Genomic DNA, 25,925 nt, shown 5'->3' on the forward strand with positions numbered 1-25,925 from the left:
ACAAAGTCCAAGCAATATTTTTGAAAAAAGTTGTTTTAATAATGCTTAGAAAAATAGTCACGTTAAAAATTCTTAGTTCAAATTCCGGGGTGACTTTGATAGTCATAGTTTTTCTTGTTAAAATCAGATTAAAGGAGTTCAAAACTTTATTTTTACGTCAATGTACCATCACTAAGGTTGCTGAAATAGTTTTAAAGAAAAAAAAATCAATGTTTATATTTAGTTAATTAAGTTTATAAGCATTTTAACAAAATACATATAAATTTAAGGTAAAATCGTTAAAAAGCTGTAATTTTGCCTGGAATTCGTTAAATCTACTATTGTTCATAAAATTATCGATTTATATTGCTTTTTAAACTGAATTCGTAGCACGAATCAGAAGTTTTCACATTTTATATGAAATTTGTTCAACTGAAATTGCCTATAAATTTGGAGATTTTTTTTAATTATGTTTCAAAAACACAAATTATTTATTATTTAAAAACTTATTTCACCTTCTTCTAATGGAAAACTGTCCAAAGAATCGGAAAATGCATTCCGTTTTTTGATTCAAAATCATGTTCATTGAGAAAATCATGACACTTTGAGAAGTTTGAAATAATACCATTCATCAACATTTTCTTAATTATAGTTAACTAACATTTTAAACGTCTCAAAATTTTATGAAAAGTTCTTCTTGAGGTACCTTGAGCACTGCTCTACGACGGTCAGTAGGATTACAAACCATTCCGTACGTATTTAATTTGTACTCTTCATTTTGCGGAAAAATCTCAAACCTATCAAAGTCACCCCGGCTATCAAAGTCACCCCGTTTTACGGTAGGTTGAATATTATTAACTCTTTTTTGAGTAAAAAATGTGTAAAAATGTGAACCTGTTGAAAATTCATCAAAAACTGATGAATAATCACCATTTTATGATGTAATATTACCATCATTTTTTCTGTGTATTTCTAAGTTAAGATTTTGCTAGCTGAGTGCTCTTTTAGGGAAAATAAATTTTAAGAAAAATACCTAGATCTATGACGCTAACGGTTAAAGACCATCAATAATAGTTAGTTTTTCAAGAATGGAAAATCAATTAAAGTATTTCTAGAAGCCAGACTTTAAACAAAATAAACTGCTTATGATTGAAGGAATAGAAACACTCACAAAAATATTACAACAATTAAGAAAAGGGAGCGTTTTTTAAAAAAAAAGAAAATACAAACATCAAGAAAACTATGCTTATCAAAAAAGGAAAATCTCTCAAAATATTTTTAAAAGACAGACCTTTATCTTTTGAAAAGAACTGCTCATGTTTGAAAGAATGAGATAACTCACTAGGGGAAATATACCCTTTCTAATCAAACACGTATCTTCGTCATATGGAGAGTTTGATGCTCGATTAAAGCTCCAAAAATACTATTTAGGCTGTAAACCAAATTACAAAAAAAAAAAACTTACCAGTATGCCACTTACTGGCCAAAAAGATCAAATTTAATGCACTTTTGATCATAATTTCTATTTTGCGAGACCATTTCTCATCATTTTGGTGGCACACACATCCACACGCAAGATCAGAGGTTAATTGCTTAACGAAAGTCGCCATCAATATCTTTTCACTTCGCTAACGATTTCAAAGCGCTTAAGATATAACATTGCTTCCAACTACCGGTAACATGTTCTTTTAACCATTACTTAGTCACTCACTTGAAAAATAATCCCGAAACATGTAAATAATTAGCAAGCGCCATCAAAAAAACAAACGCGCTAGGTATTTTGACGTTTCAATTTTGACCATCCATTCTAATCGAAGGCTGAAGAAAACCGAGCGAAAAGCGAAGGCAAATAAAGAACAAAGGGTGGCCACCAACACCACCAGCAGCGCTTGTGGTGTTGCCAGGAAACTTTTTCTATAAATGCTACTTTTCGTGAGTGTTCGCTCAAAATTTCATCAATTTTGGCAGCACAAAGCAGACCCAAACGAGCGTTGGAAGAAAAAAAGAACTAAGCTGAAAATACAAAAATGGGCGTGGCCCAATGCACACGACTGATTAGAATGCATTTTTGCAATATTTTTTTAAATGCTTGTAAAAGGAATAGCATAACTTTTAATAAAAGTGAAAATAAACAGGAATGTTCACAAAAAGTTGCTCTACTCGTTGGTGTACTTGGTTTCACTGAATTTCAAGGAACACTCCAGATTATCCAGCATCATTCAAACAAGACCGCTTATTAGGCTTAAAATGGGTTTATTTCCCCTATATTACATTATTATTACAACACAATATTTGTTTTTAGGAAAGAAAAAACTCTAAAATAAGATTGGAAATCATGCTATTTATTTAAAAGAATGGCTCATAATTAAGAAGGCAAAAAGTTTACTAGTGGTTCGATTTTCGATGATACAAATAAAAATTGGGTTGAATTGTCTGCTCTTTTAAAATAAAAATAATTTGAAAAATTACCCTTATATTTAAATATATCCAGTAGGTTTTTTAAGCCGTTTCAAAAGGTGTCACCTGCTACCTACTTATTTTTAATGGTCAAAACTGAAAACTGTTCGAATCCTTGTCAACAAAAAAAAAGAAGTAATTTCCGATTGCAAATTTTATTATACAACTTAAAGTGATTTTTGAAATTTTGTTTGACAATATTTTCGATTCTTGCCAAAAATCTTTTTGTTTTATATTCGTATTATATTAGTACCAGATTTTACATCATCCAAACACAAAAAATGCCTTTTTTAGTTCTGTAAATAATATCCAACAATCTTGAAAATACGTTTTTTGGAATAATGATAAAATTGTAATATTATATTATTTTTTACGTGTATCTATCTATTTTTCCCTGAAAAGTCCTTCGATTTCAGAAAATGTAGAGAATATCTTTTTTTTTTGTTTCCTATTTGAAGTAAAGTTGTGATAAATTGTATGCTGAAAACATTAGCAAGAGTGTTGATCTGAGGATTTGAATAAATCATTTAATAATACTTTACTCCACATGACTAAATTGAAATTTTATTTATGGAATGGTCATAAAAAAAAATATTTCAAAAACCATTAAACAAATGGCAACACTGCATCATGGTTACACCCGAGACTAACACACAAGTCAGTCATCGATCCATCACGTGCCAGATTTGAGTGTCACTCTGGCAGAAAAGAGCTTAGTTCGTTCGTTTGTGCTGTTTTTTTTTTTGTATTGTTATTTTGGGGGAAAAGATAATCGAAAATCCAGAAAAAAAAGAAAATCCTTTCAAGGGAAATGTGATTGTTTGCTTGGAATGCAATTAATCTTGATTATCTTTAACTTTTTGTTTACCAATTTTAAAGCATCACCGGCATTTTAGAGATTTTTTTAAAACTGTAAAAAACATTATACCGAAAGATTCGTAAATTTAAATTGAAGACACATGGCGCCATCGTCCACCACTGGCATATCAAATTTCAAAACTTTAATCCTAAAATCTTGATTAAACTAAAACGACTTTCTTTACTAGCTAGCTGCTGCTGCTGGCACCATCATAAACCAGAAACCGAAATTGGAGTCCCTTCCTGGCAGCTGGTGTCCACGACGATGCCTCCGGCTAGTCGATGCTCCTCGGGTGTCGAACGCCCGGTCCAGGCATCGAATCTTCCTTCAACCAGAGCAGACACACTAATTTCCCTACGGTGCACTACACTACTGGCCAGCCCGCATAGAGCACTGCTCAAAGATACACGTACATTAATCATGTAAACAACACGAGTATATTGAGACTTGCCTCCAAACACGTCGTCGTTAAAACTGGGGCATCGCTCGCGCGCGTTTGATATTGAGCTGGTCACGGCCCTGGGCCACACTACTGCAGTCTGTTGGTGTCCCTCGGCTGGAGTTCCTGCTCGGAGCTCGGAGTTCGTGTTTAATAATGAATTCAGTTTTTGTTCCAACCTCCCCAGCTCCAAGCAAAGTGAGAACGAGCCAAGATTTGGCTTTTGTAGAAGAGAAGTCCAGAAGCTGCCCGGCCAAGCAACAATGTTTATTGGATAGCTGAAGCACTCTTGTCCAGACATAAGTTTTAATGTAAGCCGCTTTGGAATGGATGCAAACCCGGACCACAGCAAAATGCACTGCTCGTTTGTGGCAACTTTGTCTGGGATGACCCCCTGCCAAGAAGCAGGAGAACCTTTTGTGGTTGGACACTTTGTCGGAGGGCATCAGCAGGCAACCGAGTCCAATCGTGATAAATACATGAACAAGGGAATTACCCATGCAATTTGCATCGGAGAACAGTCTTGAATTAATGCGCCGAGTTGATGCTGAGTTGTTTATGCAAAGTTTATCACCCTGGAGGAGTGCAACAACTGAGAACCCGGGCGATAATTGCCCCAATTACCCTACCAAACGACTCGGAGGAATGCACTGATTGACTCCATTAGAAATGGTTCATGGCAAGTCCAGCACAGCTGCCAAACCACAATAACCCAAATGAAACACACAAGAACAGAAATTTATGCACAAACCAATCGGCTTACACCGGCCAAGCTGACGTTAGTGGCCGTGATTTGCCCGCACCACGTGGTTCTCTTCCGCTGACAACTCGGTTCACAAAATGTTTACTCCGCGGCGGAACTGGCCAACGGCAACGCCATCAAACAACGGTGCGAACGATTTCCATTTGGGTTTTGACTCGACTCGAGCCGAGTTTTAGTACCCGGAATAAATCAAACCAGCGCTGAAAACCCGCCGGCCATTTGCGCAAAATAAACAATCAATTTGCCGAAAGGAGATTGTTTTTGCTACGCTGGGGAAAAAGCGAGAGCTACTTGAGCCGACAGCAGTACCATATCCGATTGATAGGGGAGAAAAAGCGATTTTAGTTAGTGAAAATAGAAGAAAAAATTATCAAAACTAAAAAAATTTCAATATGACCAAAATGACCAAAATGACCAAAATGGCCAAAATAACCAAAATGACCAAAATGATCAAAATGACCAAAATGACCAAAAAAGTCAAAATGACTGAAATGACCAAAATGACCGAATTGACCGAAATGACCTAAATGATCAAAATGAACAAAATGATCAAAAAGAACAAAATGACCATAATGATCGAAATGAACAAAATGACCGAAATGACCAAAATGACCATAATGATCTAAATGAACAAAATGACCGAATTGACCGAATTGACCGAAATGACCTAAATGACATAAATGACCCAAATGATCAAAATGTACAAAATGACCAAAATGACCAAAATGACCAAAATGACCGAAATGATCAAAATGATCAAAATGATCAAAATGATCAAAATGATCAAAATGATCAAAATGATCAAAATGATCAAAATGATCAAAATGATCAAAATGATCAAAATGATCAAAATGATCAAAATGATCAAAATGATCAAAATGATCAAAATGACCAAAATGACCAAAATGACCAACATAACCGAAATGACCAAAATGACCATAATGATCGAAATGAACAAAATGACCGAATTGACCGAATTGACCGAAATGACCTAAATGACTTAAATGACCCAAATGATCAAAATGTACAAAATGACCAAAATGACCAAAATGACCAAAATAGCCAAAATGACCGAATTGACCGAAATGACCTAAATGATCAAAATGATCAAAATGAACAAAATGATCAAAAAGAACAAAATGGCAAAATGATCAAAATGATCAAAATGATCAAAATGATCAAAATGATCAAAATGACCAAAATGACCAAAAAGACCAAAATGGCAAAATGATCAAAATGATCAAAATGATCAAAATGATCAAAATGATCAAAATGATCAAAATGATCAAAATGATCAAAATGATCAAAATGATCAAAATGATCAAAATGATCAAAATGATCAAAATGATCAAAATGATCAAAATGATCAAAATGATCAAAATGATCAAAATGATCAAAATGATCAAAATGATCAAAATGATCAAAATGATCAAAATGATCAAAATGATCAAAATGATCAAAATGATCAAAATGATCAAAATGATCAAAATGATCAAAATGATCAAAATGATCAAAATGATCAAAATGATCAAAATGATCAAAATGATCAAAATGAACAAAATGATCAAAATGATCAAAATGATCAAAATGATCAAAATGATCAAAATGATCAAAATGATCAAAATGATCAAAATGATCAAAATGATCAAAATGATCAAAATGATCAAAATGATCAAAATGATCAAAATGATCAAAATGATCAAAATGATCAAAATGATCAAAATGATCAAAATGATCAAAATGATCAAAATGATCAAAATGATCAAAATGATCAAAATGATCAAAATGATCAAAATGATCAAAATGATCAAAATGATCAAAATGATCAAAATGATCAAAATGATCAAAATGATCAAAATGATCAAAATGATCAAAATGATCAAAATCATCAAAATGATCAAAATGATCAAAATGATCAAAATGACCAACATAACCGAAATGACCAAAATGACCAAAATGACCAAAATGACCAAAATGACCAAAATGACCGAAATGACTTAAATTACCGAAATGACCAAAATGACGGACATTACCTAAATGACAGAAACGACCAAAATGACCAAAATGACCTAAATGACCTAAATGACCAAAATGACCAAAATGAACGAAATGACCGAAATGACCGAAATGACCGAAATGACCGAAATGACCGAAATGACCAAAATGACCAAAATGACCAAAATGAACGAAATGACCGAAATGACCAAAATGACCAAAATGACCAAAATGACCAAAATGACCAAAATGACCAAAATGACCAAAATGACCAAAACGACAAAAATGACCGAAATGACTGAAATGACCAAAATGACCGAAATGACCTAAATGACCAAAATGAACAAAATGACCAAAATTAACAAAAAGGACAAAATTACTGAAATGACCACAATGAACAAAAAAGGGCAAAATGACCAAAATGACCAAAATTACCAAAATGACCAAAATGACCAAAATAATCGAAATGACCAAATCTCGGATTAGTTTTCAAAAGGACGCAAGAGCCATTGGTAAACAAAGCCCTTTTTGCATCGGTACTCGACCTACTTATGAAAAACCAATTTCAAAAATGCTTGAGATTGCTCATCTACACGTCCTTCAAGTGCCCTAAACTCAAAACAAATGAAATATTGTTTCAATTTGGAGAAAAACGAAAATTAGTGCCGGAGGTCACGGTGGCTCTTACGGCTTTTTGAAAACTCACCCGAGAAATTGACTAAACTGGCAAAAATGACCGAAATGTCTAAAATGACCGAAATGACCAAAATGACCGAAATGACCAAATGACCGAAATGACCGAAATGACCAAAATGACCAAAATGAACAAAATGAACAAAATGAACAAAATGACCAAAATGAACGTGAGTTTTATACTTAAGCGTAAGAACGATTATTTTACAAATTGCTCAAGCCTTGCTATTAGTTTTGAAATGCTTTATTGCTTTTCATATCCAGTTCTTAATGTTTAGTACGATAATTCGATTATGTTACCAAAACTATTTGTTCTCTATTTCAAAAAGACAATTTCGAGTAGCGTGACTTATTTGAAACAATCACTCAAAGAAAGTTTATGTTGACAGCAGCATAATTCAAATTTATCACGAACCAAACTCGTGCGTATCCCCCAGTGGCACTAAATATTGAAACAAAGTACTTCGCCAGAGGGCATCTCCCCGGCAACAAAAATACCGCCAACGTCAGTATTGTCCATAAATTATCCCCCTGAAATTAACTGGCCGCTTGTCACCACTCTCATGTGGTGTGGTGGCAGCGCAGTTTCGGGGTGTTATGATTTATTGAGCCTGCGATTGGGGCACACTTAGGGGACCATCCGTTTAGAATTTATGACCACAAACGCCCTCCCCAGAGGGGTAAGGTTCGGACGCCGCTAATCGGGTCTGGATGGGTTGGGACCGTATTTTTCGGAACTAGTTGTTGATAACATTAGTTTCTCTGTGATAAATACGAAAAAAAATATTTATCATTTTCTAACTTTATTGCTCGTCTAGCTCCCACGTTCAACACATTTAGCTGACCTTCAATTTGACAAACTTCTTCCCCATTTTCTTCCCACCTACAGCATCGTGACACCCAGGAGACGCTGGCCGTGCTGGAGCGGCTCGACCTGGACACGGAAAAGCCCACGGAGGAGGAGCTGGCCCGGAAGTTCGGCTACGAGGACGACTACTTCAAGGGCACCGTCTCGTGGTGGCAGCACATGAAGCCCCAGATTTGGTCACTCTTTGACGAACCGTACAGCTCGAATGCGGCCAAGGTGGGTGACTTTTCTGGAGTGACATAACCTCAAATCTCACATGACTTCAACTCTTCAACAGATCATCGGCGTGATATCGGTGTTCTTCATCTGCGTGTCGATTTTGTCATTCTGCCTCAAGACCCACCCGGATATGCGCGTGCCGGTGCTGCGGAACATCACCGTGCGGACTGCGAACGGCAGCGCGGCCTGGGTGCTGGACAAAACGCAAACCAACGCGCACGTGGCGTTCTTCTACATCGAGTGCGTCTGTAACGCGTGGTTCACGCTGGAGATTTTGGTGAGTTATTCATGGCAATTCCTAGAATTTGGTTTGAGGAACATTTCCTTCACAGGTCCGCTTCATCTCGTCCCCGCACAAGTGCGAGTTCATCACCTCATCTGTGAATATCATCGACTACATCGCCACGTTGAGCTTCTACGTGGATTTGATCCTGCAGCGGTTCGCGTCCCACCTGGAGAACGCCGACATCCTGGAGTTCTTCTCCATCATCCGCATCATGCGGTTGTTCAAGCTGACGCGACACTCGTCCGGGCTGAAGATCCTGATCCAGACGTTTCGCGCCTCGGCCAAGGAGTTGACCCTGTTGGTGTTCTTCCTGGTGCTCGGCATCGTGATATTCGCCAGCTTGGTGTACTACGCCGAGCGAATCCAGGCGAATCCGCACAACGACTTCAACAGCATCCCGTTGGGGCTGTGGTGGGCGCTGGTCACGATGACCACCGTGGGGTACGGCGACATGGCACCGAAGACCTACATCGGGATGTTTGTCGGGGCGTTGTGCGCGTTGGCCGGCGTACTGACGATTGCCCTGCCCGTGCCGGTCATCGTGAGCAACTTTGCCATGTACTACTCGCACACCCAGGCCCGGGCCAAACTGCCCAAGAAGCGCCGTCGAGTGCTGCCCGTGGAACAGTTACGAGCCCCCCGAGTGGCAGGTAAGTCCGGCCGTCCCACCAAAACATGAATCCCTCGTTAGGACCATCATCAACGCTGAGCTTTCAAATTAGTGTGTTCCCCTGGAGTCCAACTTCGACAACGGTTCGCGACATGCTTCTAACCTCAAAAAAAATTGTCCATTCTCTCTCTTTTCATTTTTTTATCTACACCGCAAATCACACCCAAACACACATACAAAACCACAAATACACAATCACACTAACAATTGGTGTCATTTATCGCGTATTGTCACTGCTTGGCCGCGCGCGCCCTCCCCCCTACCAGGTCAACCCCCGGGAATGCCCGGTTCCGGCCCGATGGCCCGCCGGATGAACCAACCCAAAACAAAGGACCTCGGGCCAAAGATAGGTAAGTACGGGCGGCCTAAATCGCTTGTTGTATTTCACGTATCACGGAGAAATTTTCCGCAAAACAGCAAATCTTCCACCCATTCATCTTTCGTTTTGTTTCCGCTGATTCAACATACCGGCGCAAGATAGCAAAGCTTCTTTTTGACTAATCGCCACACATTTCAAGTTTTATTTCTTCAATTTCCAATTTCGGTTTGACCACACCAAAGTCGAACCGAGAAAACAGCTGGCAACAATGCGCCGCCGGATTCCTTTATTTTATTTTATTTGTGATTTTCTGGGTGGTCAACAATTTATTTTTTTGCAAACATTCCCTTTTCCTCCAGACAGCCATTATGTTCCGTGTTATTTGATTTAGGGTTTGTTTTGCACTCTTTGTTTTCGTTTTGTGAACAATTCGTTTAGCTGGTCAAATCTAAAATTGGGAAGTTTTCGTTCGACCAGACAGTGTTGCTATTTCAGAACTCTTTCAAGTGTTTCCATTTCTAAATCGTTGTATAAATTTGTTTCCCTTTTCTACATAAATTATTAATTTTGTGCAATTATTCACCAAATCCGTAAATGTATTTTACTTATATTTTTTATTTGGCTCAAACTTTGAGGGGTCTTTCCATATGACCAAAGAAGCAATTGTGTGTCATTGGTTCATCCATAAAAGTCTCCATACAATTTTGGCAGCTGTTCATACAAAAATGAAACGTAAATATTTGAAAATCTGTTTTTTGATTGATTGATTTTTTTCACAAAAAAAAACAATTTCCCAAAATCCGTGTTTTTTTTTCATTTTAGATTTTATTTATATGTTTAAGGGGACAAAACCCCGCATATTTCAAGCCATTCAGAAGTATGGACCGAAATTTTGCCGACGCGTTATGATTTTTTTTTAAATAGTGATTTTTGTAAAAAAAAATCTTGTACTTACAATTTGATGACCTAACTTTTTAAAGTAAAATCGATTTTTTTTTGGTAAGGTACACCATTTTCAAAATATAGCCATTCAAAGATAAATTTTGTCGGAAAAATTCCGCATTTTTGATTTTCTTAAAAAAGTGCCCATGATTGTCCATTCCTAAAAATATTTTTTTTAAGTTCAGCAAATTTGCCATAAAATTGTATAAAAGACTTTGAAGATTGGACCTCTGGCGGCTTATGAAAAAACAGGAAAATTGAAGTTTTTTGTTAAAAAATTAAACATTTGTTAAATTTTCAGATCTTTTCGAAAACAATATTAAAAAAATAATCAAGACTAAATTTTCAAAATGGCGTAATATCGATAAAAAATGATGTCAAAAATGTTGAGTACAGGATTTTTTTACAAACATCACTTTTAAAAAAATCATAGTTCGTCGACAAAATGTTGGTCAATACTTCTAAATGGCTTAAAATATGCTGGTTTTGTCCCCTAAAACATATGGAAAAAAATCAGAAATAAAAAAATACAGATTATGGAAAATTGTTTTTTTTAGGAAAAAAGTTAATCAAAAAATCGAAAAAAAATCCGTGTATCTGTTTTTTTCTGTATAGTTCTCATCAATACCTACAACTTTGCCCAAGACAACAAATCAATCAAAACATTCCTTAAAAAGTTACAGATTTTCGATTTTTTTACTTCTTTGGTCATAGGGAAGGCCCCCACAAAGTGTGAGCCAAATCAAAAAATATAAGTAAAATCCATTTCCGGGTATGGTGGAGAATTGCTCAGAAGAATTATCATGACTTGAAACTCCATAGAAATTAAGAAACAATTAATCTGAATTTCAAATTCATTGCGAATAACTCAAATGTTTTGAAAATGTTTGACAAATAGAATGTGATTCTTTTTATTGGAATGAATAAAAATTTGGCATGAAATTAGTTTTTTTTGTTTTGTTTTTCTTTGAATATTTCTGGAGATTATTTTAAAAAGATCCAACACACAAATTTTTTGTTTTTTTTTTTTGCTTTTTGGGTGTATTTGGAATCGCCTTGAGTCAGTGGTATTCAAAACACCCTAAAAGCAAAAAGTGAAAATTTTGTTATAGAACCTTTTCAAACAACTCCATATTTAGTCCTTTAAAAATGTTAGTCTTGATTCCAAAATTTCTCAATAAAAATTTCTAAGAAATCAGGAATTTTCACTTATGTTTTATTTTTTAACATTGAAAATTAGACCATTAGTTGCTGAGATAATGGCATTATAAAACTAATGCGGTTTTATTTTTTCTGTTTTTTTGTTATCCGCTGCATGATTAGAGAAAACATATTAAATGTTCCTTAGATAAATTTGAAGGAAATATTCTGACATTTTACTTTTTTTTTTCATTCTAAAAGAAAAAAGTAAAGTATTTGTTATGGAACTTTTTCAAAAACTCCAGATTTGGTCCTTTCGAAATGTTTGTCCAGATTCCAAAATTTATATTTTAAGATTTTTTTCCGAAATTTTCGATGTTTCTAGAAATGAACACTTATGGATGCTGTTTAATAAAAAATAGTTCAGACTCTGTGCCTAGAATTAAAAAAAACGGAGTTCTGCATTAAAATTTCTGTAAAGCACATTTAAATAGCAAACTTTATTTAACATAAAAAAACTGATGTCATGCATAATTTTGGAATGAGATTTCTAGATTTAACGAAAAGCACTTAAGGGGCGGGCAAAAAATTATATAAAAATTGAAATAACAAGCCAATTGGAAAAAAAGTGTTTTGAAATGCCTTTTACACTAGTCTAGTCTACACTAGTTTTTACGATCTGATGAAAACAAAAAAAATAGCGATTTTGTTTTGCGGTACTATACAATTTAAATGAACCCAAATATGCTAAAATGTGATAAAATTTCTGCCCCCTTATTTTTCTAGTTGATTTAGAAAGGAGGGGGGGACAAAAACTTTTTTAAATAGTTGTACCAGCCTAAAACCACATAAAAATAAATTAAATACAAAAAACGTGTCTTGGGAAATTTATCTTATGTAAAAAAAAATCTTAAATCCGTAAAAAATATTGTATTTTTATGAGCAAACTGAAATGGCTTTTTTGATATTAGAGGAAGTTCCACAAATGGAATGTTTGTTTCTCCACCTGAATGTTATTTACCTTACCAGTATACCAGTATCGAAAATTTGAACTTTTCAGCAATCAAATGAATGCTGAATATCTTGTAACAAATTTCCTACAATTTAATTTCATTTTACTGAAAACTGAGAAACAAAATGAAAAACAAAAAAACACCAAGCAATTTTTATTATTTCACTGTGTGTCCATCCTGGCTCCTGCAGGGAATTGTTGTTTGTCCGACGGCGATAAACCGAGATATCTCCTCCCAACCCGTGTTGTTGATATTGTCGCTTCAACTTGAATGCCGAACGCCTCAGCCTTTTGTCACGTGGTGTGGCCATGGTTAGTAACACGTGGCTTGACGACCAGGCAACAGAAAAAGAAAAAAATGTCAGCAAAATCAAACTTACACCCACTCTCGCTGAATGGTACAAAAAAGAAGAAGGTAAAAATAGTCTTCTTTAATCCATTAATGAATCCACCTTAATGGATTTTTTAGCCATTTTTTGAATTAGAAAATATATTTTAAAATATTCCTGGAAAATAGATATCAAGAAATTCCACAAATTTTAAACAAGATGATAAATTTGAGATTTTATGGATTTTTCCGCAAAACAAAAATAAAGCAAAAAAAAACACATTCACACAATCTGTTTTGTGGTGAGCACAAAAGCACTGCAAGCCACCATCGCCATCGTGGTCCTCAACATTGTTGATCTGAATAAAATGGGTAAATAATAACTGGGCCTCCCCGCCGACCAAGCAAAATGGTGTTGAATGGAAAAGAGCTAGGAGAAAAAGTCAAGTGACGGGGAAAAGTTTGTTGCGTCAGGAAAATTCGGAAAATCCTACGCAAGGGAAGGGTGCCTAGCATTATGACAACGGGGAGGGGCGGACAGATCAAAATCGGTTTCCGAATGAATTTCGGGTCTATATTTTTATCCGTGACGATTTCGAAGGATAGACCAATGACAATATGATTCAATGGGACTTTGTTTGTGGCAGTTTTGGGGCACGTTACCGTGCGAATTCGAGGAAGGAATGGTTTTTCGATCAGCGCTGATGATTCAGCAATTTGGATATACCAGGAAGATTCAAAATTTATTATTTCTTTGACTATAACGGAAGTCAATATACTTTAAAATAAGAACATTTTTCGAACAAATTGCGGAAATGTACATCAAAAGTTTTCCAGCAAACTTTCAACCACTTCCACATTAAACAAACAACCGAAAAAGCACCATGTCTAGAACAGGAAAAGTCCCTCGAGAGAAAACGGAAAACCACCAAATGCAATGAGCCAAAAGGTCCTACTCGACTAAACAACACAAACAGCAATTTCCATGGCCAACGAACGAAGCGATGATGGTGCTCGAAGGTGCTTTTCGTATTTGCCAGGAAGCAAATTGTGTTTACCGTTTGGCTACGATTGGTGTAACCAAAAGCTCAGGAGGTTTTTGGTCATGGAGGCAAATTTAGCATCTTCATACAATTTTAATGTTTTTAACTCAAAAATTAAGAGTCTTTCAAAAATTTAATTGTCATTGAAGAAATTCAACATGATCAAAAATTCAATTTATTTGGTTTAGAGAACTCTTAGCTACCAGAATTTGATGAATTGTTTTTCATTATTGTTTTTCTTATTAAAATGGTTGATAATTTAATACATAAACATAACTAAAATTGGCCAAGTATTTACTGAAAGATTAAACATACATTTTTTATGAAATAATAAACTAAGAAAAAAAATCATCCGTCAAGTTTCACTACATTTGTAAGGAGAAATTATCAACACAATATTTTATTTATTAAACCAGTTCTTAAGTAATAATCAGCCGATTCCTCATAGTTATGAACATATTTGAAGAAAGAAAATTAAAGGCAAGTAATGTTCAGGAACATTAAGCACTTAAGAAAAATGAATTTCGTTCTTTCGATATGAAAACGTCTCATAAAAAAATCGTTAATTACACAGCAAATCAAGCAACAAATCATTAATTTTAAATTAATCAGACCAGAATTAAAATTTTGCAATTTATCAATCCTAAATTATTGATATTTTGTCTTGGTGAAGACCAACTGTGTTAAAACTCGAAAATTACAGAAATATATTTAAAGGTGTAAAACCTTCAATAAAAAACTCAAACCAAAAAAAACTAAAAACATTAATGCAGAATAGTTTAACTTTTCAGCTCTTAAATGGATGCTGGAAACTACTTATCAGTACTGTAATTTTTGCGATGAAAAGTAGGCAGTTTTGATTGTTAATGTAAGATAATTAAAGGAATAGTAAGCAACAAAATTGCAGAAAATTATTCAAACTTCAAAAAACAATTCACCGACTTTTCTAATGCTTACTATAAAAATCTAATTTTTTTATAGAAAAAAAAAGGTTTAAAAATTCCGTTGTCAAACTACTGACTTCTTCTATCACTCTCGATGAGTAGATTTCAGCATGAGTGACAAATACTTAATTGTCGGCAAATAACAGTCATGCGGGGAACAAACTTTGCATTCATCTTGTTGCAATACTGGATTTTGGAGGTTTGCTTAACCCTCTACTGCCCAATTTTTTTTCGATTTTTTTTTATTTTTCCCGTGTTTAGGAGGTCATTTTGAGCAACTTTTGTTCTACGAAAAACTTTACTTCTCTTGTTTTATATTTTTCTTGTTTCATTTTTAGTATTTCAAATTGCATTGCTTGTTTATTTTGTGACATTTTTAAAAACATTGGCAAAGTCACATAAAACATGTCACATTTCCAACCTTAGAATTGTCTTAAATTTTAAGAGTTTTTCTTTCGAATGATTTTTAAAGATCGAAAATTGGCTGAAAGATTGATTTTTGACGAATTTTTAGATCGAAACCTGTCTAAAGGTGGGGTTGGGTTGTAGAGGGTTTAATAAAAAAAAATTGTACAAAAATAAAATAGTAGTTTATGCAACAAGTTGCAAAAAGAGGATTTTTTCAGCACGAGTCGTACATTTATCCAACGAGGTTCACCGAGTTGGATAAATACGAAAAGTGCTGAAAAAATCAAGTTTTGCAACGAGTTCCATACAACATTTTTTGCAGTTCCGAAAAACACTTATTGAGTGAAATTTTAAGTAAAATTTTCATGTATTTTGTCAATAAATCGTTTAAATCAAAAAAAAGGTTGCAAAGTGTTACTTTTCGAAACAAGTGCTGAAAAGTTCAACTATTCAGCACCCATTTCAGTGCTGAAAAGTAGAACTTTTCAGCATTAATTTTGAAAAGTGTTGCTATTCGATTCTGTTATTTTTGGTGCAGAAAAGTAGGCTATTTTGTCGTTCAAGAATGACAGGAAAAGTAAGTAGTTTCACGACGGAATTGCAAAAAAGTAGTTTTTTAACAGGTAACAAATGCATTTAAATGGATGCTGGAAAATAATTATCAGTGCCGTTATTTATGGCGAAGGAAACTATGCAGTTGCGTTATTAGAGATTTGAAGGAATTGTGAGTAGTTTTACAATAAAATTGCAGAAAAAACATGATAAAAAATAAAATAAAAAATCACGTGCTTTCCTTGAAAAAAAAAACTTTTTTTTGAAGATAAAGTTTTTTTTTAAATCCGTGTACATTCTCGTTGTGAAACTAATTACTTTTCCTGTCATTCTCGATAAGTAATTTTCAGCATCCATTTGAGTGCTGGAAAGTTCAACTTTTCAGCACTTGTTTCTAAACGTCCAACTTTTCAGATCTTGCATAAAAAAATCAAATTTCAGCACTTGTTTCAAAAATCAATACTTTTCGACACTGTTTTGAAGTTTGATACTTATCTTAAAGGCGAATAAAATTCATGCAGAGGAACAAACGTTGCATTTATCTTGTTGCAAAACTAGAGTTTGGGTGGATTTTTTAGATTAAAAATACGACTTGCACTGAACAAACATCATATTGCTACCTTTTCCAAAAACTACTATTTTCATTTTGTATCAAAAGTTTCCCTTATTTGAACTGCTGTATGAAACTTGTCAAAATCATTCTAAAATTTATGTTAAAAAAATCGTACAATTATTATTTTAAATTATTGCATGCAGTCTTCATAGCAAAGCATTCCTAACATATAACATATTCTTGAAAAGTTTTAAATGACGATTTTGACAAAAAATCACTGTTAAAACCAAAATTCCAACCTGATGCAATCTTAGTTCAATGCGGATTTACAATTAGAAAAATATAGTTAATTTAACAAAGATTTATAAAACTCCTTCAAGAAAATGTTCCTTCCACAACTCTCCCTTATCGCCGGCAGTTGAACAAACAAATCACCCTCGCGTTCCAATTTGGCGTCCCCCAACAACAAGCATCCTTGGCGTCGCGACGCACCATTGACGTCAAATTGACACTATCGTTGACGCCACGCCACGAACCGAGCTGTCAGTCGTGACCATTTGTCTGGCCCATTGTGTGTACAGGAGGACAACACAAATTGTGTGTACCCTGTGCCCCTTCAAGTAGATCGGACAAAGCTCTCTGGAGTGTTTGTTCCTGTGAGGCGGGAATGGGACCAATTACTTTGATACTGGGACTTTTTTTTGGGGAGGACGTTGATTTACCGCTGAACATTGTTGTTCATTTCATGAATTGAAAATATTTCCGGACTAACGAAGGTTGATGCTTTTAATTCGGCATTTGCAGAATGTTTCTACACGCTAAAGCGAACTAACGAGTCCGAGTCGTTGATGTCCAAGATAGATATTCCCCTCGTAGTGGTCATCCCTCAGATAATCACCGCCATTTATCTTCGTTTTTCGTCTGCAACGGACTCCGGATGTTGCTCACGACTTCTGCCCGAGTCCAACTGTTTCCAAGTGCTTTGACACCCGGTTGATACAACAGAAGTAGCAAAAAACAGTAATATCGTGAATGACCTTCTCTTTAAGGCCGGTGCCGGAGTTCCACCGATTTTTCCCTCATTTGCACAAATGAGCAAAGTGCTTCGAAGAAATGTGTGCGCTGTTGCAGCCGGTGTGTGCCATTTCACTGCCACGGCTGCTCCCAAGGTGCGTAATTTCTCGTTAATGAAATTACTTGTGTTAATTATGATTCAACGGATTAGCAGCACTATTTCGTAAGGTTAGGACTACGTGGAGACCTGGGGAGGCTCACTAATGGCTCCTATTCGAGTCTTGCGATGCTTCGTGATGAACGAGTTTTTCAGATTGGGATAAATGAGTAGAGAAATTTTACTTTTTCTTTAAAAAGTCAAAAAAATCAACCCGATCTGTTTTTTTTTTTTTTTTGAATAAGTTAAATGGACAAAAATCATAAAGTTGGATTACTCTTCAAAAAATTATCAACCTTGATCTTGAAACTGGAGCCACCACTTTGTCGTCGCGCCAAACGAGTCAGATAAAGTAGAGAGAGTACTTTGGAAGCTGTTTTTTGCCAGAATCACTCAGCATTGTTCCGCCGGCGTCCAAATTGAATTTGAACTCTTCCACTTTGCACTTGATGAGTTCATAATTTCCTCGTTACCGATAATGACGATTCCTTTGAATTATTCTCAAAATCGTCATAATTTTATGCTTTTCAAAGGTCTCCAACCATAACCCCCTCGTCAGCCTACCGGAGGAAGTGTGGAAAAATTTCAAATTTTATTTTCTCTCCAGCCGGCAGTATTCTTCTCTTCCCGACCAAATCCTTCTCGAAGCCGGAGGAGAAAGCACTCAATAAAAGGATCACCCCCCCATAAAAACGAATATGTTGTAAGGCCATTACCCCCCACGTCTTGTCGTTGTTTTGCACTCGTTTTCGTAACCATTTTTCAGTTTAGGGGGGATGGATTTATTTACTGGGCACTCGGGAGATCGTAAAAATTTGAATCTTCATTTTCCACCCACCACGGGAAAAGGAACATAACGAGTCGAGCCGGTGTTGATGTTCTAAATTTTCATTTCTTTTCTAACCTTGAAACATTATGATCATGCGGGTAGATTCACCTCTGCACAACAAAAGCCAAATTTGGTTTGTGAAGCTGTGACTTGAAGTTCGAGGAAAAACGCAAGATAAGTGTCCTGGGATGAGGGTGACAAAAACCGACGAACCTTGTTTTAAACTCTTTTTCCTAGGGAAATGGGACCTAATTTAGAGAGGATACCCAGAAATGAAATGCTTGGGTGCAAAGCAAACAAGCACAGGAGGATGAAGTGGCTTTAAGCTAGATTATGAAATAATGATTTTCAGAAGGCGCATTTCCTACACTCTTACTTTTCAACAAAATCCATTGAAGTATCGATAAAAATCTATTTGTAATGTATTCAATACGATAAATGTTACTTTAAAATATTTGTAAGCTCAAACCCGTAAGCAGAAAAAATCTGATATTTTTACCGATAAAAGTTTGAATTAATATTGTTAACAGTTTTTTAAGTAGCGACACTTAAATATCACTGAAATTATTTTAAAAGGCAAAATGATATTGAAACTTCAAATTATATTATGAATATAAAATGCTAAACTCGTTTTGACTTTACAAATGTAGCTTAAATTTAGACAAAATGAAAGATCAGACAAATTCAAATAGTACCTTTCAGTTAAAATAAAATTCAAAAGAGAATTTATCAAAATAATCAATCAAATAATGTTCACTAAATATAAAAAATAAATAACTGACTTGGTCATAATTTCATATTTTTTCAGTTCTTTAAGAGTACGTTCTTTTAATACATAACGCAGTAGGGGGAGGGATGGTCGAAGGCTGTGATACGCTCCATATTTTTTTTATTTGTATGGAATTTTTTAATAAAGTAACGCTCCCTTATAAAAGTTATATTCAATTTCAACTAGGTTGCAATATGTTGAACAAAAAAAAACAATACTGTAACAGACATGCTTCTACATTAGGGTGCCCAGAATATGGGACTTTTTTTTCAAAACCTCGCTCCACAAGCTGAATATTGTTCCTTGAGCTATTTTAGGACTCTGGGCCAAATATGAACAAAACTGGTCAACATTTACCCATTGATACTCGGGGGTGAAGTTTGTATGGGAAAAATCGAAAAAATGCATGAAAAAAACATTTTTTTTTATTGTTTGTTCTGCACGGAGCGCTGTTTCCATCCAAATAATCCCAAAAGTGAGATTATATTAGGCAATTTAATGCTCTACAACTTTTTAGAACATACCAAAGCTGTAAAACTCGATCCTCAAAAGTTATTATCGATTTAAAAATGTCATTTTAGTATGAAAAACTTTTTTTTTGCCAACTTAAGGCTTGGGTATCAATGGGTTAATCTCAACCAATTTCGCTCAAAATTGACACAGATGCTTAAAATAACTTAAAACACTGTTATCCTCTTGTGGAGCAGGGGGTCATTTTTTCTGGGCACCCTATTCTACATTGATGAAGGATTCAAATCATTAAAACTAGGTAATTGAAAAACCCTCTAAATTTTAATAAATTGTTTATTTTATTTAAAAACTATACAAATAAGAAAATACGGAGCGTATCAAAAAATTTAAAGCGATTAGGTGGTTGTCTTTGGTATTTTGAAATTATTATACTTAAACAGGTGACGAGAAAAAAAATAGAAACAGCAAATAAGAGCCTTTCATACCATTTTTTTGTAAAATTTTATGTATTAAAGATCAAAAGTTATGAACTTGTGAAAAAAGGAATCGAGTGAATGACATATGACTTTCTGTTAAACCGGGTTAACATTGATAGAATGAAGATTTTTCAGCAAAAAAAATACGAATTAAATACTAACTGAATAGTACGGAACCATACTGAGCTTGGTAGAAAGGTGTTCAAAGTATTTAATGAAACAGTTATCAGTTAATTTTTAAAAGTTTCAAAAGTAAGTTAACTGAAATTTCAACAAATATATAAATAAGTTTATTTAAGCACACTCAAAGTTAGGGCGTCCAATTTTCCCGGGTTTTGAATTTCCCGGGAAACGGGAACAAAATATTCGAAATCCCGGGAATTCCCGGGATCCCGGGAAATTTTTAAAGCAGTAATAAAATCTATGTTTTAATTATATTTGTCATGTTTTTCAATCTTAAAATCATAGAATTAGCTCAATACTATTCATTGGTGATAATTTACGCTTCAATCTAAACAAGGATAGCAGATTTCAGATAGCTTGAAAGATTTTTTGTTGTTCTTTGTTGTGCTTTGGTTTCTAGTTCAATTCCTAATCATGTGATTAAAATTAAAAAGACTCTTATAAACACATATTTTTATTTTTTTATATGACATGAAAAGAAAAGCATAAAAAATCTTTTTAAATGTCTAAAATATCAAATAAAAAGACAGCAAATAAAAATATACTAGCTAATGTTAAATTTTAGATAAGTTAGTTAGTTTAGTTCATGTTTTATATAAAAAACACCTACTGGGAAAAATCGGAACTACACTGCCGTTCTACGCATAATTGTCCCATGTCAGTTTTGGTCGATTTTGACTTTATGACATTTTTAAGTTTAGTTTGATGTGTACTTTAAGAAAAACACATAAAATCTGGTACTTTGTTCGGAAACTCATTAAAAACAACACCAAGTCTGTTTGTCCCATCGTTAAACTTCTACGCATAATTGTCCCACCAAGTATTTTCTTACACGGAATCATTAGTTTTACTAAACATTATGTCTTGTTTACCTTTTGTAAAGCAAGAGAATCACAAATAAAGGTGATAAACTGCTAACTGGGGTGATTAGGGACACATAGGGCGAATAGGCGGGACCCACGGGACAATTATGCGTAGAAACACAGAAATCGGTCGAAAAATTTCAATCGCGTTTTTCTCAGTTGCACTTTTTCGAACATGGGACAATTATGCGTAGAACGGCAGTACAGTCTAAATAGGTACAGGAGATTTGAGACAATTAAATTGGAGATCGGTGTACTAATTAAAAAATCAAAAGATTATGCAAAAAATGACTTAAACAGCTGTCTTCATTCGATACATCCATCTTGATTTGCCAAAGATGTTTCATAAAAAATTATTTAAAATGATATTATTTTAATCATAAATATACATAGTCTTATCAAAAATATTTAAAATGAAATAGAAAATATTTAAAGCTCTTGGAAATTTACGGATCGGTAATTTTTTCTCAAAAGTCAAATTAATGCATATATCTAGATTTTTTTTTTTTTTTGAATAGGTCCAATAAACATATGAAAAACACAAAAGCTTATAGGACCTTATCAAAAAAAAAAAAAAAAAAACACTGGATATGTGCTTAATTTTTTTTTATCGTTGTTCATCTATTTCCACAACAAAACCTGAATTTCCAGACCAAAATTTGATATTTTTTTCCAATTTCGGGAATTCCCGGGACAAAATACAAAAAATCCCGGGATTCGGGAATTCCCGGTTTTGGAAAAATCCCGGGATTTTTGTCCCGGGAATTCCCGGGATGGACGCACTACTCAAAGTGTCATGTTTATCTCATTGAAAAAGAATTCGAATAGGAAAACAGATTGCATTATCGGATTGTTTGGACAATTGCACATTAAAAACAGTTAAAACCAGTTTCGAAATTAATAGTTTCAAGTGTTATTGAAATACAATTCAAAACTATCATCAGATTTAGAGGCATTTTCGGTAGAAAACAGTGGCTATCAACGTACTTGGCATTGTATGGCCTACCCATGTACATGTTTTAAAAAAATCAAATGTTGAGACTTACCGTGTTACTTTTATTTGAGAAATAAATGGAAACCCCGGTTTACAGTATATATAAACTGTTTTTTTTTTTTTTTTGACTAAAACAGTTTTTTGTTATCATTTAGTCCCATATTTCTAGAGCCAAATGAATTTTGAAAAATAATTGAAAAAAGCTAGCAAACTAAGTAATTTGTCTTTGATTCTTTTACATAATAATACACCATAACTTTGGTATATAAACTAATAATAACTAAAATAGACAAAACTTTTTTTCAATTAGTTTTTTTTTAGTAAATAACCAATTTAAAATTTCGTGTTTCTTATAACTTAAGAGTTTTGGAGTTCCTTTCTAGTATGATTTGTACTATAATTCATTTGGATTTATCTAACAATGGATTAGGCAAGAAAAGGAAAAATTAAAAAAAACACCTTCGGGATTAAAATAGACAAACAAAAACATTTAAATGAGCAATACTATGAGTACATTTATGCATTATGAAGTATTTATTTAGCATTTCTAATATTAAAACGACTGCATTCATGCTTAATAAAAACAAATAATAAAATAGTTCCTGAGATCCTTGAAATTCCTGGTATACTCAATAATGCTTCTCTCGATTCCAGCGAGTTTCAAAAGCTAAAAATTCATCAGTTTCTTGAAACAACAAACAAATTTATACAACAATTGAAATTGTTGAACATTTTATATACTTTTGCTAATCACACTAATAATTCTAAAGATTTGTTGGAACCCAATGAGTTTCCTCAAAAGATTGGTAATGGTTAAAATGAAAAGTTTAGATAAAACAAGCAGCAATGATGCAGAATAAACAATTAAATTAATTGTCTATAATGAAAAGATCATGAACTAAGGTCAGAGCCGAGGGACTAAAACTCTAAAAAACATTTGAATCGGCCTAATAATAAACTTTTTGCTGTGAAAATTTATTCTAAACCATTGTTAAGCTGACTGGAAATTGACTCTAACAAATGAGCTTAAATTTCAATTTCAAATCAAAATCTTAAAATTGATTCCAGCTCATTTAAATTCCCCTCAAATGTTGCCCTCGATCGCTTCCCGGTCATTAATCTCCCCCTAATCATCTAAATCCCGTTAATTTATTCCGGCCAGGCCGTCCTTGTCAGCAATAAATCGAAACTTCAAACTAGCAGCAAAACAGCGCCGCACACCACTTTAATCCCAAAATTGGCAGCCAAAATCCAACGCCATTGTGTGACCTTTTCCGGCTCCTCAGCCCCAACTCAGGGTCAGGAAAAGTGGCCAAATTTGGGTGTGTGTGCGATTGTTAGATTGGCCCATCACTCAAACCGGCCGGATGACTCATTGATGGCATTTCACAGCTCTTGGGCCGTGTTTGGCCACAACCAACCAGCTGCGTAGTGTTGTTTGCACTGCTCTTCAAGCACCGCCTGGACGCGACCAGGGCCGCCAGTTGTTTGTCACGTTTGTCACTTCAATTTAGGACCTTCTTTTTGAGTACCCCTTTTTTGATGGCAGCGGTGACAAGTTTGGATGACGTAGGACAGAGAAGTTGGAGTTGTTGAATTAAAAGAATGAAATATTTCTTGAAGTTGAAAGCCCCATTCAAAATAATGTTGAAAAATTTAAGATATTTAATAAAAAATACAATTTAATCCACAAACTGTAAACTTCCCAACTCGATCCCAAAAACTTTTCCTTGATTGATTGTGGTGACCTGAATTGTAGCAATCTCCATCACCAGGAAAGTGGCCACAGCCACAAAGAAGTGGTACCGAGCCCGGGACTCCTGTGGGATTTGGTCAGTCTGTTTCGGTTCGGGCAGAAAAAAATCCTTTGTTTGACTTTCCAATCGAAAAAGAGACCTGGAAGGACCACTCAAAAAAGGGGACAGCCTCTTCCTCAGGGGACTCGAAACCCACTTTCTTCAAATAAGTTTGGCCTGAAATTATGGGTTGGTTCACCAAATGAGTGATGGTTTCAATCCCTTTAAAATTTTCGTCTTTTTTTGTACCAACCCTGAAATAAAGAAAATTATTTACGATTGAGACGTGACAAACACGGGAAAAAGGAGAAACTAGTCCCAGCCAGTTTAGAGTCTGGAAAATTCTCACCGGAAGTTGACACTGAAAAACACCCTCTCCGAACGCTCAGCGAGATTGATTGCTTTCGGAAAAAGTTGGTCGTCCCTCAGTCACCACTTTCCCACACTTTCAAGCTCCTCATTCATTTGCAGGTCCACCCACCCCCTCGCGATTAAATGGGAAAAGTTTAATTATAGGTAATCAACCGCAGCAGCAGCACTGCTAGCAACTCTCTGTTTGGTTCAATTTTTGATTACGAGTCCAGTGATGCCAGCCAGTCAACTTCAGGCAGGCGAAATCAACCGGAAACAGGAAATTAACACCAGATGTCGCGTCGACTGGTTGTTTTCACGAAAGAGGCGGAATTTGTTTGTGGGCCACTCGCGTTGGGACGAATGAAGTTTAATTAACTCGCACAGTTATTTGCACGGTGAGATGCTTTTCCAGCGAATTTCAATCAAATTAATCGTGAAGCGGTTGACAGTAAATGAGCCTTTATGCGAATCAAAGAGCCTGGTGAATGGACCACAATAAAAGCGTTTGCGACACCAATTAATGGAAAGGCATTTTGGGGTTGGTGTGGTTTTGCGGAAATCAAAATTGAAATGAATTACGAAATCTGAAAAATTAAATTTGGTTTGCAATGTAAGATTGGTCAAATGAATATCAAAATAAAAAATAATCGATTTGATGATAACTTAACGTGAAGACTTCTATCATTGCCATGATTTTTCGTTCAAAGATATAAATTTTGCGTCCCTATCAATATTTTGACAAATTTCTTCTACAAGTTGTTTAGAATACTGCCCTACACATGCTGATTCTTTTTGGTAACGATTATCCCATTCCTTGCGAAGTTATGGAAATCGTCATTAATCAATGGTTGCCAATTTGGACGTCAATGGTTGTACCACAAAATTATATAAATTTTTAAACACATTTCATTTAGATCAAAAACTCTTTCAGTGGCTTCAAGAACTCAACAACCGGCGCATGCTGATTCGTTTTGGAGCAGAAATTCGTTGAATTGAATTTAATACAGAATATTTTATAGTGATGATCAATTTTCTTCGAAAATGATCAACGGCTTCACCTTAAAACAATAAATCTACGTGGTTGATGCCTTTATTGCTCCTTCTCATAATGATTATGAAGATGCGGGTTAAAATTTTCAATCTTTATATTTCAAATTAAATACCGAAAGAGTTGGCAGATCGTATGATTTCACTTTTAATCGGAAAGTTCTTCCATATTATATGTTTCAATGTACAGAGAGATGACTATAAAAATCATTAATCTGTCAATTGAATCCCTTTTATGTAGGGCAGAGTGGCATCTATCAAACGATGCTCACTAAGAAAAATTAGAAAATAATTTTCATTTTAAATTAGCTGAATTTGGCGTTTATAAATATTTTTTCTTTAGTAATTTTATTTGATGGCAGATTAGTCAAGTATTTTATTTTTAAGACAAATTGATAAAACATCGAAATTCTTATTAAAAGATTCACAGTGACATAGCTTGAAACAAAATATTGGGATTCTCAACATCCTAATTTAAAAACCGAGTAAATAATATTCAATTA

General features: G+C 34.7%; 1 protein-coding gene across 3 annotated transcripts in view; it reads left to right on the forward strand.

Moving 5' to 3' along the window:
* LOC120419917 (potassium voltage-gated channel protein Shaw) overlaps positions 1-25,925 on the forward strand; it is a 128,705-nt gene that overhangs the window by 73,795 nt on the left and 28,985 nt on the right. For all 3 annotated transcript variants that reach the window (XM_052711397.1, XM_039582784.2, XM_039582783.2), the window contains 4 exons: positions 8,075-8,269; positions 8,331-8,549; positions 8,605-9,208; positions 9,495-9,578. In XM_052711397.1, coding sequence (XP_052567357.1) covers positions 8,075-8,269; positions 8,331-8,549; positions 8,605-9,208; positions 9,495-9,578 — 1,102 coding nt within the window. The remainder of the gene's footprint in view (positions 1-8,074; positions 8,270-8,330; positions 8,550-8,604; positions 9,209-9,494; positions 9,579-25,925) is intronic.

Source organism: Culex pipiens, unplaced genomic scaffold (assembly GCF_016801865.2).
Source record: "Culex pipiens pallens isolate TS unplaced genomic scaffold, TS_CPP_V2 Cpp_Un0005, whole genome shotgun sequence".
Classification (NCBI taxonomy): Eukaryota; Metazoa; Arthropoda; class Insecta; order Diptera; family Culicidae; genus Culex; species Culex pipiens.